Below are 16732 nucleotides of genomic sequence, written 5' to 3'. Positions count from 1 at the left end.
AATACTTTTTTAGTCTTTATTAATCATTACTTTAGATGCTTAGATAATGAGAAGGACTTAACCTTCATGTGAATAGTTTTCTTTTTAGACACTTTAAAATCTGAGTTTTTGAAAGTTTCTTGAATATTCAGTATGGGGAAGTCAGCCTTCTTATGTTTACTGAAACCTATCATAAAGAAAATGTTAATGGTTGCTGTAAAGGGTGCTTTTTTTGTTTGTTTGTTTTAGAAGGACATCGTTTCTTCTCATTAGAAGTAATAAAAAATGATAAAGTGCTATATTCTTTGTGCCTAAGGAGCTGGAAATTACTTCATGGACAAAGTAACTTAGACTGAGTCATGAAGAATGTGTTGGGTTTCTATGGGATACAAGTGGGAAAAAAGCACACATTCCAGTAAAAGTACCCAGAAGCTGAAATAAGCAGTGCCTTTGCAGGTAATATATAGGTTGGTTAGATAGGTTTAAGGTCACATTGTGGAGACAAATCCATCTACCTCCTTTTGTATCACCTTTTACATGGCAAAGCTTAATTCAATGGACATAAAACTGTAGATTAGGATATTACTTTTTTTTTAAGTTTTCTTATTAGGTGATATGTATCTTAAAGCTGGGTAGACACTGTATTTGTTTTCTTTTGCAATAAATTATTTTGGAGAGGGTTAAATTTTAATGTACTTTAGAACATTTAAGTTCCATCATAGACTAGCAACCATAAATTAGATTAATAAAAAGCTAGTACATTTTTATAGTGACCCTTTGAAAAAAAATGTGTCAAGTTTTAAAGTAATGGGGTTGTACAACACAGGGAAACTGTAACCATTAGTACTGAATATAAGTTTTAATTCAGTGGGGTGATTACCTTGCCACTGTCCGCTCCACAGTGACCTAACTGCAGTTGAGAATTGTATTAGTATAAAGTAGATCAGAAGTCCTCAAGCTTTGGCTTGTATCAGTATTACCTGGAAAGCAAGTTAAATTACAGATTGCTGGGCCTCAGGCTCAGTTTCTGATTCAGTACATATGGTAGGGTCCGAGAATTGGTTTCAGTAGCAAAGAAAACTACCCATAATTATCTGAAAAGGTTATTAAAATTGTCCTTCCTTCTAAGAGTCCGTATCTATTTAGAGGCTGGATTCTTTTCTCTTACTTAAATCAAAACAATGTATCATAATAGATAGAAGCAAATATGAGAATCCAGCTGTCTCCTATTAAGCCAGACATTAAAGAGATTTGCAAAATGTAGGGAGTGCCACTCACCTCACCAAATTTTATTTTGTATTAGAAAATAGTTATTAATCAGAAAAAAATGCTAAAATCTTGTTGATTTATTATTTTTAGATTAATATCTTTAAAGGGTCTCAGTTTTAATTCTAAATGCAGTAACTACAATAGAGGTAGCCCAACTAAAGCTTATTTGGGGTCCTCCATAATTTTTAAGAGCATGAAAGGGCCCTGAGACACAAAATTTTAGAATTGATCATCAAAGGCCATTTTTTGGGGGGGTTTATTGCTGTTGTTGTTGTTGTTTTAATCTTCAAAGGGTTTCTGTTCTGCTTTAGATGTTAAAGTAGTTCTCCAGAAGAAAAGAATACTTCAGGGAATAAAACCTTCATTGGCTTTAATGACTACAGAAAAAATGAAAATATATAACATTTAAAAATTTGTTTTTCTTGAATAGTTTGCCCCGTTTTCATTAGTTAGCTTAATTTTGTCCCTATTCATAAGAAACCTAAGGTCTTAAGTTGAATGTGAAAAAAATTTAAATGAAATATTTAGCAGATAATTGGAACGTCTATACTGATCTATACTTAATGTCTTATTGTTCTTCATTACTCAAAAACTATTACTAAAAAATATTTCATCACTACTGTGCTTTTAACTATAAGTGAAAATAGCTCTAACCAAGTATATTGTAAGGGCTTAACTAACTATTAAGCATTGGTAGTCTTGGGAGTGTAGCTTAAGGAGTATTTTTAATTCCAAAAATATAGGTTCCGTTGTATCAATAAGTGGTTGTTCACCACCTTCTTTTTTCCTAGGTTTCATGGTAGGACAGCTTCAACATTCACATAAGAAAACATAAGAAAAATATAACATTCATCTAAGAAATAAAGGCATTTTATGGAAAAATAGTAAAATGTCGGGTCGTATGCAAAGAAGCTGAAGAGTGGGAAACTTACTGTAGAGTAGAATGGCAGGGAAGAATATTTGAATTTGGGGATTGTGTGGGATTTTCAAAAATAGAGTTTGGATTATGGGGAACAGAAGAAGAGAGTCAAATAGAAGGATTAAGCAGAGGTGTGAAAAAATGGAATAAAAACAATCTTGAGATTGGTCATATGTAATTATTGGATAGACAAAAGGGAAATTAAAAAAAAAAAACCTACTATGAAATGCTGTTCATTTCAGCAGTATCTGTTCTCTTTAATCCAAGAACTACAAACTCTTTGAACCACTATTTTAGAAATAAGTTATTGTCACTTATTCAAATAACAGGGAAATTTAATTAACACCTCTTATTCCTTTCGTATTGCAAGTCAGGGACAAAAGAAGGTAATTACAATCAACATTCAGTTTGTTTTACATACACTTTATCTCTTGACTGTTTAGGATTAATAGATTTGTTAATAGATTTGAATAAGCCCATACTTTCTGAATTTTTTAAACAATTTTTTTTTAATTTCATGAAGTGCATTTTTAAAATCATCACAAGTTTCACTTTAGACATTTACTTTTTTTTTTTTTTAAAGATTTTATTTATTTATTTGAGAGAGAGAGAGAATGAGAGATAGAAAGCACGAGAGGGAAGAGGGTCAGAGGGAGAAGCAGACTCCCTGCTGAGCAGGAAGCCTGATGTGGGACTCGATCCCGGGACTCCAGGATCATGACCTGAGCTGAAGGCAGTCGCTTAACCAACTGAGCCACCCAGGCACCCTAGACATTTACTTTAAAAGAGCCATTCCCTTTGGTATCAACAGATGAATTTTCTTAAAACATTAATAGCCTCTTTTCAGAATACATGACTCTTTGAACTTGCAAAGCATAATAATGGTTTCATTGTTAGATACTGAATCTTTTATGCCTTATAGTTAAGCAGTAATCCTATTCTTTGAGAGTTTTCTTACAAGAAGGATAGAAATATACTCTCCATTTGCAAGCAGTGGTACAGAGCTGACATTGGAATTCCAGTAATGCCTGTAGTGAAATGGAGAAAAGTGGAGCTAGGTTTCCTATTAAAGGATGGATCCCATTAAATAAGCCTTGTGTGATGGCTGATACAGTTTGATGTTAGGATTACATGATTTATTTTAAAAAATCAGCTTTGAATCAAAGATTGGTCAGTTAGATTATCTGCTTAAGTGCTGAGTATCATTAGAAATTATATTGGTAACAAAACATTATATTTTTTTGAAGATTCATTTATTTCAGAGAGAGCTTGTGCAAGTTGGAGGGAGGGGCCGAGGGCAAGAGAGAGAAATCCCTCAAGCAGATTCCGCACTGAGGATGGAGCCCAACATGGGGCGGGATGCCACAACCCTGAGATCATAACCTGAACCCAAACCAAGAGTCAGCCTCTTAACTGACTGAGCCACCCACCACCCCAAAACAAAACATTATTTAAATAATTAAACAAAACCAAGGAAAGTTTATCTGTACCTATAATATTGTAAAATTCTCATCTCTTTGACTCTTGAAGGGTAGAATGGTATTTGTCTAAAAAATTTGTAAAAGACAAATGGGAACTCAGAGTGAGAGTAAAGCACAAAATGAAGAGGTTAGTTTAGCTTAACAGAGGATACATGTTTAGTTGAAGGCAGTGAAATCCTTAACAGAAGTTGATCAGGGACTTTTTACCAAATCATGGAAATTTCAGTGATTGCATATTCCCTTGAACCTTAAAGCATTAGGAGATGATGCTTTCCCAGTAAGCACTACAGTTATCAAAGACCTTATTCTGAAAGTAGTTTCTCATCTTTTTGGAATCATGGGCTTCCCTTGGGAATTTGGTGAAGTCTATGGATTTCCCCAGAAATCAAACTTATTGTGGTTTGGGACCTCTGAAGTCCATTTTAGAATTCTGAAATGGTGTTTTTCAGTCATGAGTAACACACAGAACTGTTTTAAATAGAAGTAAAACCCATTGTGTTGATATTACACTTTATAATCTTAAGTATGTATGACATAGAACCTGGTATTAGCTTCTTATGCATGTACTCTTCTATAACTATAAAGTAAAAACAGATTTATAAATTAAATCATGTTACAGACTAGCAAAATGTAATCCAACAACATTAATGTGACAGATGAAGTAATGTTGAAATTAAATTGCCACTTGTTGCGTGAATATGGTACAGATAGTATAGTGTGAGTTTGAGTTCAGAGTGCTGTTAATATCATATCCCATGTGAATATTCTTCAACTGCTTTTCTCTCCTTGAACTACTTTATAACCTTTGTTTGTTCAGGATGTTGTCATGTAATTTCAAGGTATAACCACTTCTGCTTCCTTTAGTGTTAGCTGGAAGCAATTGAAGTAGCCTTGTTGTTTAATACCAACCCAATCAAAAACAGTGAAATCACAGGATAGTACTAAGTAGTAAAGATCTAGGTGATCCAGACTCAGCCTCTATTAATTTTATTATAGGTCTTCATGGAAACGAGGCTACAAAAATTATAAAACAAAACAACATGTAAGAACTCTGTGGTTTCTAGAAGGAAATTTCTTGTATTAACAATGTTTTTAAAAGTTGTCTAAGCTGTAAATGTGAAATTGAGATATCATTAGTTAAATTCATGCAAAATAGTCACACTGAGTGCTCCTGCATGCTAGGCATTACCCTAGGTGTCAGTACTATACAAAAATAAATAAAGCAAGATTCTTGATTATAAGACCCTTAATGGTTCAGGAAGAGTTTAGCTTGGGGGAGAAAGCTAAGGGAACAAATACTTTCATTACACACTTCGCTGAAGTGTTTTGATACGAATAGGTGGGGTGGGAGCCTCACTAGTAACTCCTTACCAGATGCGTGCCAGATGTGTGCCTTGTAGGTAGTGGCCCTGGTGTGCGCTAGAGGAACCATTTTGCTAAGCTGTTATTTTGTTATTTTGGGGGGGAACAACACCCTTTTTTAATTCTCTACAGGTTCCTTGCTCTCTCTATCTGACTATAGTTCCTTCTCCCCTCACCTCCCATCTGTCCTTTACTATAATAGATAGACACATGTGTTTAAAAAGTTTTTAATGAGACTTCCATCAGCTCCCCAATTTGAACAGAACATTTTAAGCCTGGTGTAAGCTTTAAAAAAAAAGACAGGGAGATGATGTGGATAAATGGAAAACTTTTTTTCAGTGCAGTGGTTGCATTGATAATGGCCACTTATTCTCTAGCCAGGTGTTGATAGTGTTTAAACCTTTGGATACTTGTTACGCATATTCATGTGTAAACTGTTGTTTCTCTTTATATATGAATTCCATGTCCTAGATGTAGTACGATGTCTGCTCTGTACTCCAGATCATTTTCAGGATAGTTTTCTTTACTGTTGTGTGAAAATAGCACCAGCGTCTATGAATTTTACTTAAATTTAAAATCATTATTGATTAAATTTGGACCTTTTTTTATTACCTGGCCTTGGCAAATCTGAAGTTCTTTCTCATTTTCAAAGTTGTATAGGATTTCCAACTTAATGTATTATTTAGTTTTTCATTGTAAAAACAGTGCCTGGGAAGAGTTGCAAATAATAAGATTGCTTATCCCTTTAATATTTAATTTTACTAATTCCTGACAGTTGTGGTCTCAGGTCTAAGGGACATAAATACCAGTTCAGTATATTTTAAACATCTTTAAGTCGGTAGTTATTAATATTTATTTTTGAACAGAGTTCAGTATTTTAAATTTTTTTAAAAGGTGATATTTGAAATATTTAAGATAATCATTTGTAAGCACCTTTAAAAGACCTGGTCGTTAGATATTAAATAGCTTGATTTGGTTTTGCTAACGCAAAACCACAGCTATGTTCCTCTTAGGGACATAGCTTCTAAAATGGGACGAGGCTATAGATATAATCATCCTTGACTTAAATGGGGTTTTTTTTTGTTATTTTGCTTGACACACTCATCTACAGCTTAGTTGGAAATAATTACAATGACAGCAGACATTTAGACCATTTACTGTGTACCTGGTAGTGTGTTAAGTATTAAGTATATTATCTCTCTTAATTCTGTCTTATGAGGTAATTAATAGTAATAACCTGTTTTGCAGTTTAGAAAGTGAGGCTTAGAAACATTAAGTGGCTTTGTCAGGGTCACATACCTGATCGAGTGAAACATGAAGGTGTTAGTTGTACTAAAGAGCAGTTACATGGCTGACTCAGAGGGCCTGCCAGTGCATCACTGTTCACCTGGGACTTCATGGCCACACCTAGAGTCACATTGTTTTCTGTTTCCAACAGTGACCTAATGATGGAGTATAATATTCACAAGTAACAGTAATGATGCTCAGAGAAAAAGGTAGAGAGTTTAGCTAACATGGTAATGGTAGAATTGATGTATAAAAATATTTTGCAAGGTGGCAGAAGTATGCCCAAACTCAATACATGTACTTGAAGGAGGAAAGTTTTTGGCTGCAGCCCTTGACAGGGTGGGGGTACCTGAACTTCCCAAGTACATGATGGAGGATAGGTTTTCACATAAAACAGGTCATATAATGTATCACAAGATAAACAGGAGTGGGCAGATTGCACGAGGGAGATTTTTGGCTGGCTTTTTAAAATGAATTCATTCCTTCATTCAACAGTGAGTGCCTACTGTGTGCCAGAAACTATTCTGAGGCTGGGGATACAGCCATACACAAAATGGGCATAAATCCCTGCCTTGGTGAAGCTTGGGTTGTAGGATCCAGGGGGCTACTTTTTCTGTTAAAATGTATGCCTCTTTTATACCTACTTATAAGTCACAGGATGCTTTATGAAATCAGTGGTGGTGAATCATTCTCTAAAGTGAATGATGGGTTTAGGTAACTGTCCTAGGGTTTGTCTTCATGGGCACTGCAGCTGTCTTCAGCTCTTGGCGGACATAAATACTGTGGCTTCCTAGTCTGCAGCTACTGAGTGACATGGATTAGTTGAAAATGGTTCAGCTGAAGCTAAGAATGTAATTTGAAATTTGGGGGATTTGGTTTTGTTTTGGTAAGGGGAATAGTGATAAGTTAAAGGGTTCATCTCAGCAATACTTAAAAGAAAAGGTCTTCTGCTTATGAATGGAGTTTGTGTAAACTTTAGCATGAAAAATTTGCTACAAGATACTAATTTCTGCTAATCCATTAAAAAGTTATCTAGCCTTTGGCTGTCTTTGATTCTGAAGATCTAAAAGTGAAATATAAATTAATATTACTCAGATTATTTTAACTGTAGTTTCATCTGAATAAATGTAAGTTAAAATGAACTGCAGAATGCTCTGAAGACCACTCCCAAGCCTGGGTTTAGAGGATTAAACAATTTAATAGACTTCATCATGAATTGATATTCTTTATGAAGAGACACTGCTTAGACCAATTATATGACATATCCCCTTCTCAGTTTTTAAAGATAATTCTGGAAACAAATGAGTTTCTTATCAATATCCAGGCAAACTCTTCCACATAGACTTCGGATATATTTTGGGTCGGGATCCAAAGCCTCTTCCTCCTCCAATGAAGCTGAATAAAGAAATGGTAGAAGGAATGGGGGGCACCCAGAGTGAGCAGTACCAAGAGTTCCGTAAACAGTGTTACACGGCTTTTCTCCACCTTCGAAGGTAAGTTGATTTGCTTGACATAAAGAATTTTGATAAATTCATTTCATAGAGCAAGAAAAGGAGTTGTTCAAATGTATACATTCTTTAACATCACTCTTTTCCAGAATGACACGGGCAAAAGTATTTCTTAATGCACATTTAATATCTATTTTGATAAACAGTCTGATAGCAAAAGAAAAAAGAATTTCTTGCTTTCCCACTAATTATTTGATTGCTAAATGCCACCAGATAGGAAGCTGACATTCCATAAGATTAGGCAAACATGGAGGCTTCAAAATCAGTGGGTTATAATCATTTTAGTAAAATATACTATGTGTGCTTTTACAGTGCTGGGATGGAGAAAAGATTAAGAAGCTTCATAACCATTCACCTCTCCCTGAAGCCAGTCTTGAAGGATTATAATCACGATGTTGAGTTCTTTTCCTTCTCCCAAACTCACTTCCTGTTTCTTTATCAAAGAATGAAGTATTTAGCTTATTTAAAGTGATACTAATCCATTCATTTTTATTCTGTAGCAACTTTATCAGCCTTAGTTTTGGTTGTTCTTCAGGAGCATTTAGAAGTTTGTTAAATGATGGAAGAATAAATGTTACATATGATTTTGTCTCTTTAGCACCGCATCAGTCATCCTGCTAAAGGAAAAAAGTTGATTTTTCTCTATCCCTTCTTCTTTCTCCAATGCCCTCTATCTCTGCTTTTTCCATCCGAGTTTACTTAGGACTTAACATCAGAAAAAAAAAAGTCATGCTTGTTAAATTTAGGACATGGCTCCGGTGATTAGTCATAAATGACAGGATCATTTGACCCAACTTAACTATGCAGAAACTCCCAGCCCAGGCGACATACCTTCTTACATCTCTTCTCATTGAAAATATATGACCGGTAGACAGTAAGTTGCCTATGCACGTGGGCTCTGTCTTGTTTGTCTTTATAACCTCAGTTACTTATGCATTGGTTAGAACATAGACACTCTGTATGTTTATTAAGTGAGAATCTTCAGTATTTATATGAGAAACCCCAGAACTTCTGCTTCATATCTGGGGTGAGGTCATGTTCCTGGATGATGTTGATGCTCCTGGTCCTAGGAGAATGGCTGTACCTATTAATCAGATTTCATCTTCTCAGTGACTCATAGGCCACCATTGTTAACTCAGTCTGTACCATGTGTCACAAACTCTGACGTGCATGTTACAAACAGCCACACTATTTTTCCTTTAGGTGGCAGAGTGACTCAGTTTTACTTACCAGAAATGCTGAAAGAATAATGAGATCAGTGCTCTTTGATTTGTCTGTTGATGCAGAAGCACTTTCAGAGAGATGAGATGAGAGTTCCACTTTAATATCTGGGATTTTTAATTTAAAGTAGTCAAAGCCTACCGAAAACTAGATGGAAACATGGCCTTCTCAGTGATGAGGCAGACAGAATGAAGTGATAAATAGAGAAATGTCAAAGGTGCTCTATCTTACTGAAAGCAGAAGGAAAACTGTGCTTTATAAACTGTCATTGATAGTGGATTAATAGCAATTCAGTAGAATGAGAATACAGGCAGGTTATTAATATGGAGCCAAAGTTAACTTTCATCACTACTAAGAAAAATCAGATTAATCTAAATAATTTTATGTTAAGTCTTCATGAAAACTGCTTTATTTTTTAAAATTTCACTGTACTTTGGGTAAGATCAGCTAGACCGTAATATTTTAATCAACATTTATTTTTCTTATTTTTAATTTTTTTAAAGATTTTATTTATTTATTGACTTTAGAGGGAAAAAGTGCAGTGGGAAGGGGCAGAAGGAGAGGGAGAAAGAATCTCAAGCAGACTCCATGCTGAGCGCAGAGCCTGACGTGGGGCTTGATCTCACGACCCTGAGATCACTACCTGAGCAGAAACCAGGAGTTGGACGCTTAACTGACTGAGCCACCCAGGTGCCCCCAACATTTATTTTTTAATGTTGTATTTTAGAACATTGTTCTGCTAGTAAAAAATTGCCTTTATACCATAAGAATTAACCTGATACTTAAAAGTGTGTTTAGAGCTAAGGTTATTTGGCACTTTTTAAAATTACGGTTTATAGGTATGACAAACCACCTTCTTTTCATGGTTTTTTATTGATGGCTGATCATTTTCTGCAGCAAGAAACCATTCACTAACATTGGACCATGTAAACAGAGCAGTTCCTTTTGAACTAACTTATGAATGGTTACAATTGTATAGATGTCAGAACACATTTTGTGGCGTTCTGATTTTCATGTAACAGAATATATTATCATCTCTTTTATTAATCAATACCTAATACACGAGTAATTGGTAAATTTGGTTTTTGAATACTGTCTCATGGCAAGAGTAATGCTAAAATATTTTGTGTCCAAGGAAAACATAACTCCTTCCCTTAACCCACGTATATGCCAAACATTAATAGACACTTAGGATACAAAGACAGCCTAAATTTTCCAGTAAAAATACTGAAATTAGGAATGCATTTGACTATATCAAGTAAAGTTCTTACGTTGTCTGAGAATGTTTGCATAGTTACCAAACAGCCGTGACTTTATTGATCATACTTCCTTTCATCATTAGCTTCATTGTTCTCCCTCCTTGAAGTAGTACACTTATTAAATAAATCTTTTTTTTTTTTGGTAGGATTCTTCAATATTTATTGCATGCCAAGTGGATATACTGTAGGGGTAATAGACCTCTGGAACACTATAAGAAACCTCACTTGATATAGTTAAATGCATTTCTATTTTTAGTATTGAAGGTTTTCGATGAACAATTTCGACCATCTTTGGATGACTTTATACTTTCTTTTGATAATGGTTTTAAAGATGTCTAGTAACCTTTAAATCTTTTTTTCTGGGTAGAATATTGAATGACTATGCTATTTAATATATACTTTCCTTTGGGGGGGGTCATGTGCCCTATCTTAAATGGAATATGCAGGTTCATAGCAACAGATGTAAAGGATTAATACAATTAAGGTAGTGACAGATTTTCTACAAAGTAATTGGATGTTTAAGCTTCTTATAGAATATCTCATTTTATATTTATTTACATTTTGTTTTCCTTTGCTACAATAATAGCAGCATGGATGGCTAAATTAAAACCAACAGATACTCCAGAAAACATTAATGTTTGCCTTTTAAAAAAGAAACACACATATGCTTACATGAAGGCAAGCATTTTAACATAGTTCCTGGCTGTCCATTAGAATTACCTGGGGGAACTTTAGGGGGAAAAACAGTTTTGAGGCCCATCAGATTTACTTGGTCTGGGATTGGGCTCAGGCACTAATAGTTTTAAGAAGCTCCCAGGTGAATCTAATGGACCTCCAGTTTTGAGAATCTCTGAAATATCCCTTTCAAAATTGAGCTTTGTTTTCCCCTCCCTGTGTTACTCTGTGAATCTACCCTGTGATATATTCCTGAGAATCCCTTATGGCAAGATTGGGAAAAACTGTATAGTCAACAGAACAGAGTGTGAATAATTGAGGGTTCATTGAAAGAGCGTATTTTTTTCATGACATAATACGTAGCAGCTGGCTGTACTCTGCTGTTCCCATGGTCCTTGCAGCCCTCTCAAGTGGATCTTCTTGATTTCCATATCCTACATATCTCAAAGCTTGATGCCCTCCTTGCTCCCTGTTGCAACTTCCAAACCTTAGTTTGCCTTAGTTCTTTACTCTCTTTCACAGCCCATCTGCTTTAAAAAGGTCTGTTCTCACTGTCTCCGCTAACTTGCCTCCTTTTCTTCCTTCAGCCTTCTCCAATAAGACTTCCTTACTCTACTATTAAAACTAATTTTATCAAGATAAACAGTTACCTATACCAAATCTAGTGGCCGCTTTTCTTCCTAGCATCTTTGACACAGTTGAGCACTTCTTTGTTCCTGAAAACCTTTCTTAGATTTGGTGTAACCCACTCCTCTGTTTTCTTTTTGCCTTGCTGGCTACTTCTGCTGCTTTGCTGATTTCTTCCCTCTTCTGTCTGATCTTTACATGTTCAACTGTCTAGAAGTTCCATTGTCAGTATTAACCTTTTAGTTCTGGGTCATTTTTCCCCCTAAACTCTCTATCAGCATTTTCATCCAGACTTGTGACTTTCATTAGGATCCAAATGCTGATGTTTTGAACTGATGACATCAGCCCTGGTACCCCCTCTGAGTTCTCTTGTCTACTTGACATCTTGACTAAGAATCTGGTAGGCACTTCAAACTCAGTATGTCTAAAACAGAATATTACTGATTCCCTGTCCCCAATCCTGCTCTTTGTTCATTCTCTTTCTTATTTTGTGAACAACAGTAGTTTCCCATTGCTTAGGCTGAATCCTTGGTGACATTCAGTTCCTCTGCTTCCTCTCCCTTGCTCCGTTGAAACCATCAGCAACTGTTTTCCACTTCATCTCCAACGTACAGCCTGAGAATATCTGTATTGTTTCTTTTCTCCCTAGACAGCGAGCTTTTAACAATGCGTATCTCCTACTTGCAGGGGAAATACCATGATCATGAAGGTGGTTTTCTTAGGATGAGCCTTGTTCATTGCACTCTGGATGTGCTCACCCCTGCAATCCCCCCAAATGTGGGAAACTGAGCTGCATAATTTGTGGTAGTGGGGGACTGTGTTCACACTTCCCCTGAAAAAGATAAAATAAAAATGCGTATCTGAGTGTGTTACTCCACACTTTACTCAGTTGCTGCCAACCTGCGCATTTAGAATAAAATCGTCACTGCTTAAGATGGTTTCTCCCCCTAACCTATCAATCTCTGACCCATTTCCCTGATTTTTCTTTTTTTTTAAATCTTTTTATCAGTCAGCCAGGTGTGAAATTATGTTCTCATTTTATTTTGTGAGTCCCCCATTCTCTTCCAGAATGTAAACTTCATGAATGTAGGGACCTTGTTGGTTCAGTTCCCCACTGTATTCCTTGTGCCTAGAACAATGTATAGAGTGAATACTCAGTAAATATTTGTTGGGTGAATAAATACAATTATTATATGAGTAGAAATGGAATAACATCTGTGGTAATTTTTTTTTTTTAATTAGTAACTTAAAGCTAGGTTAAAGCTGTTTAGCTATTACTATAAGTGAGTTAGGGCATAATTTGATTAGAAGATGACTTCAAGGTATTAGTTTTAATTATAGTCCCTCTTTTTTTTTCTGTCTATAGTCCCTCTAGATTTTCATGGACAGTATAAAATTCAGAAATGATAAAAAGGTAATTTGAAGTTTATATGAATAGTTATTTTTGTCTGCAAGTTCCGTTATCATTATAGTTCAACAATAGCCAGTTTTTAGGGAACAAGTTGTGCCTTTTTATATAATGGATGAGTAGATGGCTAGTATCACCTAATGCCTGACCTCCATCCCTAGAGAAGACATGCAAGGTACTTGTTGATAATTTTACTGAGATCAGCTAAAAGCCTTTATTGCCTAAAAACAAAGCTTCATTTACTCACATCCATCCCCAAAGTCAAACCTGATTCTCCTTTGTCACTAAGAGCCATCCAGAAAAATTATAACTGTCTAAGGGGAGAGTATTCTGGAGCAGGAGGTGGATTGTGCCCAGGGTACACTTACACCTTTCCCCACAAGGCTCCACTTCTGGAAATGAACATTTGGAATAGTACCATTCTTTCTAGAGAGAGAGGAAGTGGAAGAGTTTGAGGATTGGTGAGGATAAACCTTTAGTTCCTGTAGGGACAGCATAGTCCAAAGATGATATTATTTATATATCTAGCCTATCCTTAATGTAAGAGAGTACTAGCTATTTTCTCCTTCATTTAGGATTGCTTATATGCAGACAAGCCTCTGTAGTTCCTAAAATGGTGATTAATATCCCTGGGGGATATTTCTGAATGATTAGAGAGATGACAGTGTATCTCTTTCATTCCTTTAGCCATGACACACTGAGGTAGTCTTACAGTAGCAGATTCTTGACATCATCTAGCAAAGACAGATCTTCAGTGTTCACTAAATGCTAATTAGATATAGAGTGGATTCTCCTTAGATTTCTCCTAAAAAGAATATTCTTATTGTAAGAACGAAAAGAATGCCATTAGATGGCTACTCCAAAAGTTTATCCCATAGTGTGGGACCTAGAAAGGGCATTATATCAAGACCCCAGAATAAGATACTTTTCATTGAGACAGCTGATAATGGCACATTCTATATCCTGTAGGAGTAATAGTAAAGATCCAAGCACAGCTACTACTTCTGGGAGTACTCTTTACAGGAGAAAGAACTGCAGAAGTCTAACACATTGTTTTTTTGTTTTGTTTTGTTTTGTTTTTTCCCACTTTCCTTTAGGTATTCTAACCTGATTTTGAACTTGTTCTCCTTGATGGTGGATGCAAACATTCCAGATATTGCTCTTGAACCAGATAAAACTGTGAAAAAGGTAATTTTTATACATTGTGAGGTATATTAGTCTACTTTTCATATATAAAGGATATTAAGGTTTTAATAACCCATTTCCCCTTGATGTCCCTGACTAGACTCTTAAGTAACATAAATTAAGAAAGAGACCCTTTGTGTAATTTTTTTTACCTTCCAGAATGCGGTAGCCTCTCCAGTCCCTGCAGCCAGTTCTGTTCATACCCAAAATCACATGACTAGGTCATTGTATCTACAGAGAAAATCTCCATTGTATCTATGACCCTTGCTCTTTTTTCTAGAAAGTTTAGCACTTCTTTAATAATTCTGATAGGATATCTGATTCCTGGCACTCCTGGGCTATGCATGCTAAAGAGCAGAGACAAACTATCAATGATCCTAACTGGGAGAAAAGAGCCATTCTTTATCCTTCCCATCCATATCCTTGCTTACAGGTAGAGACCTGCCTTTTAACTCGGCCTACAAGGAAAAGAAAAAAGGATAGTCTTTGTGTAGGTGAACAGTGATTCAGAGTTGTTGTACCATGAATTCTAGCAAGGGATGGGAGAAAGGACAGCACATTTGAAGATTTTTGTCTGAATTAGCTTCTGATTCTCTGATTTGGCGGGGGAGGGCAGGGGGCAGTTGGAGGTAGTATGTAGAAAGCACTTTTTTTAAATCCAAAGATAACATAAGATTATCTTCAATATCAGTGTGATTACCAATATTGAACTTGAAAGATAGTATAGTTTTTTGCCTTGCAGAAGTGTACAATTACTAAAGGACAGTAGCGTCTCAGAGATGGAGTCTCTATGGGGGATGAAAATAATACTTGGGACTAAAAAGCTTGTAACTTCTGACATTATGGACTCTGAACATTATTAGAAAGATTCCTCTGGATTGAACATTGTCTTAGTCCATTTGGGCTGCTATAACAAAACACCAAAGAATGGATGGCTTATTAACCACAGAAATTTATTTCTCATAGTCTTGGAATCTAGAAGTCCAAGATCAGGGTGCCAGTATGGTCAGGTGAGAGCCATCTTGGGGCTGAAGTCTTCTTGTACCTTCATGTGGCAGCAGTGCAAGGGAGCTCCATGGGATCTCTTCTATAAGGATTCCACTCTCATGACTAAGCACCTTCCAAGGCTCTACCCTAATATCTTTCACATTGGGCATTAGTATTTCAACATGGATTTGGGGGGAAGGAGGCACAAATATTCAGACCATTGCAAACATAAATAAGAATCTCTTTTACCTAGTTTTGTAAGTCTATCACAAGTATTAAGAGGGGGTTTTAATGGAAATACTTTATCGTTGAGCCATTTAAGAATATTATGCTCTTATTAAGACTTCATTTATTATTTTATCCAGCAAGCACTGTTCCAGTAAACTCCCTTCTCCCCATAGGAAATAGACTAGTCATCACACTGGTTTTTGACCTGACTTCCTTTTTTCATTTATTTATTGACTAAAGCTCATTCATCAGGAAATATAATTGGTTGCTGAAAATTTCCTTGGCTGTAATTGATGGGTACATTAGATTCCAAATATTGTTGCCCCCTCCTTTTTTTTTTGCATTGATATATTCAGGACTTGTTTTGTTGTGTATTTTAAATCCATTTGTCTCTGGTCACATAGTCACTCTTCCCTGATTTCACTTGTGTTCAGAAGTCATTTATGAAAGTTCTCTAACAATATTTGCTAAACTGAGTCTTCCAATTTCTTCTGCTAGTTGTGTTGTTCTTGTTCTTATTAGATCTTTTATTTGTTTCTCTTTTAGAAAATCATTGATTTTATTGTTTAAGGACAGTGCCCTTTTGTTATAGCTATGTTAGTGGCACTGTCTTTTAGCACACAAAGCAGTGTATTTTGGGAAGAAAAAAAAGCATGTGTATTAGTTATTTTTCTTTAGACTGGTACTCCTTAGCTGTTTATTCTAATTTCAATTACATGAACCTTGAAAAAAAAGGCATTTCACCATATATCTCCCCAAAAGGATTTTTCATAAAGGGTTTCTTTGCTTTCTACTGTTTTATTAAGAATATGAAGTAATTATTTACAACATAAATTTGACATTGAAGTCATAATAATATTGGGAAGTTATTCTGGAAAAGGCTAAAATTTGTGTCATATATTTCATTTTTTAAGAAGTATAGATTTTTATACCTTGTTGAAATAACAGTTGCTAACATTACTTCAAAGTCTTACCACTTGGAAAATTTTTGTGTTGACCTTATGAATGGAAACCAACTAGGGAAATATAGTAGCACATTTGAGGCTGAGAGAAGTACAGATTATTTAAATTATTTGAGTAATCATAACGAAGCGCAACAATGTTTTCTTGTCTCCATAACTTTATTTAGTATATATCAGTTTTGTTTTAATTTTTTGAAAATTGAATACTTAATATATGGAATACATGATATTTTTGTTAATCATGTTTGTCTATTTCTTAGAAAACACAATTGCCCAAAAATGTGAGATGGAATCACAATTTAAAACATATGATCATCAATCACAAACATTAAGTATCTGGTAGTAGTAGGTTAGTGTGCTTTTGCTTTGTGCCAT

General features: G+C 35.4%; 1 protein-coding gene and 1 non-coding gene across 2 annotated transcripts in view; both read left to right on the top strand.

The window, feature by feature from the left end:
• PIK3C3 (phosphatidylinositol 3-kinase catalytic subunit type 3) overlaps nt 1-16732 on the top strand; it is a 135671-nt gene that overhangs the window by 104590 nt on the left and 14349 nt on the right. The window contains exons 22-23 of the mRNA XM_028098370.2: nt 7622-7790; nt 14093-14183. Of these exons, the coding sequence (XP_027954171.1) occupies nt 7622-7790; nt 14093-14183 (260 nt within the window). The remainder of the gene's footprint in view (nt 1-7621; nt 7791-14092; nt 14184-16732) is intronic.
• Nucleotides 12265-12422, top strand: LOC114205144 (U1 spliceosomal RNA). The gene has a single exon (XR_003608339.1). It is a non-coding gene; the product is annotated as a U1 spliceosomal RNA (small nuclear RNA).

Source organism: Eumetopias jubatus, unplaced genomic scaffold (genome assembly GCF_037043125.1).
Source record: "Eumetopias jubatus isolate StellerSeaLion01/CBP00866 unplaced genomic scaffold, mEumJub1_p1.0 scaffold_16, whole genome shotgun sequence".
In the NCBI taxonomy this organism is placed as follows: domain Eukaryota; kingdom Metazoa; phylum Chordata; class Mammalia; order Carnivora; family Otariidae; genus Eumetopias; species Eumetopias jubatus.
The sequence above is the reverse complement of the archived record's forward strand: the minus strand, read 5'-3'. Positions and strand labels throughout refer to the sequence as shown.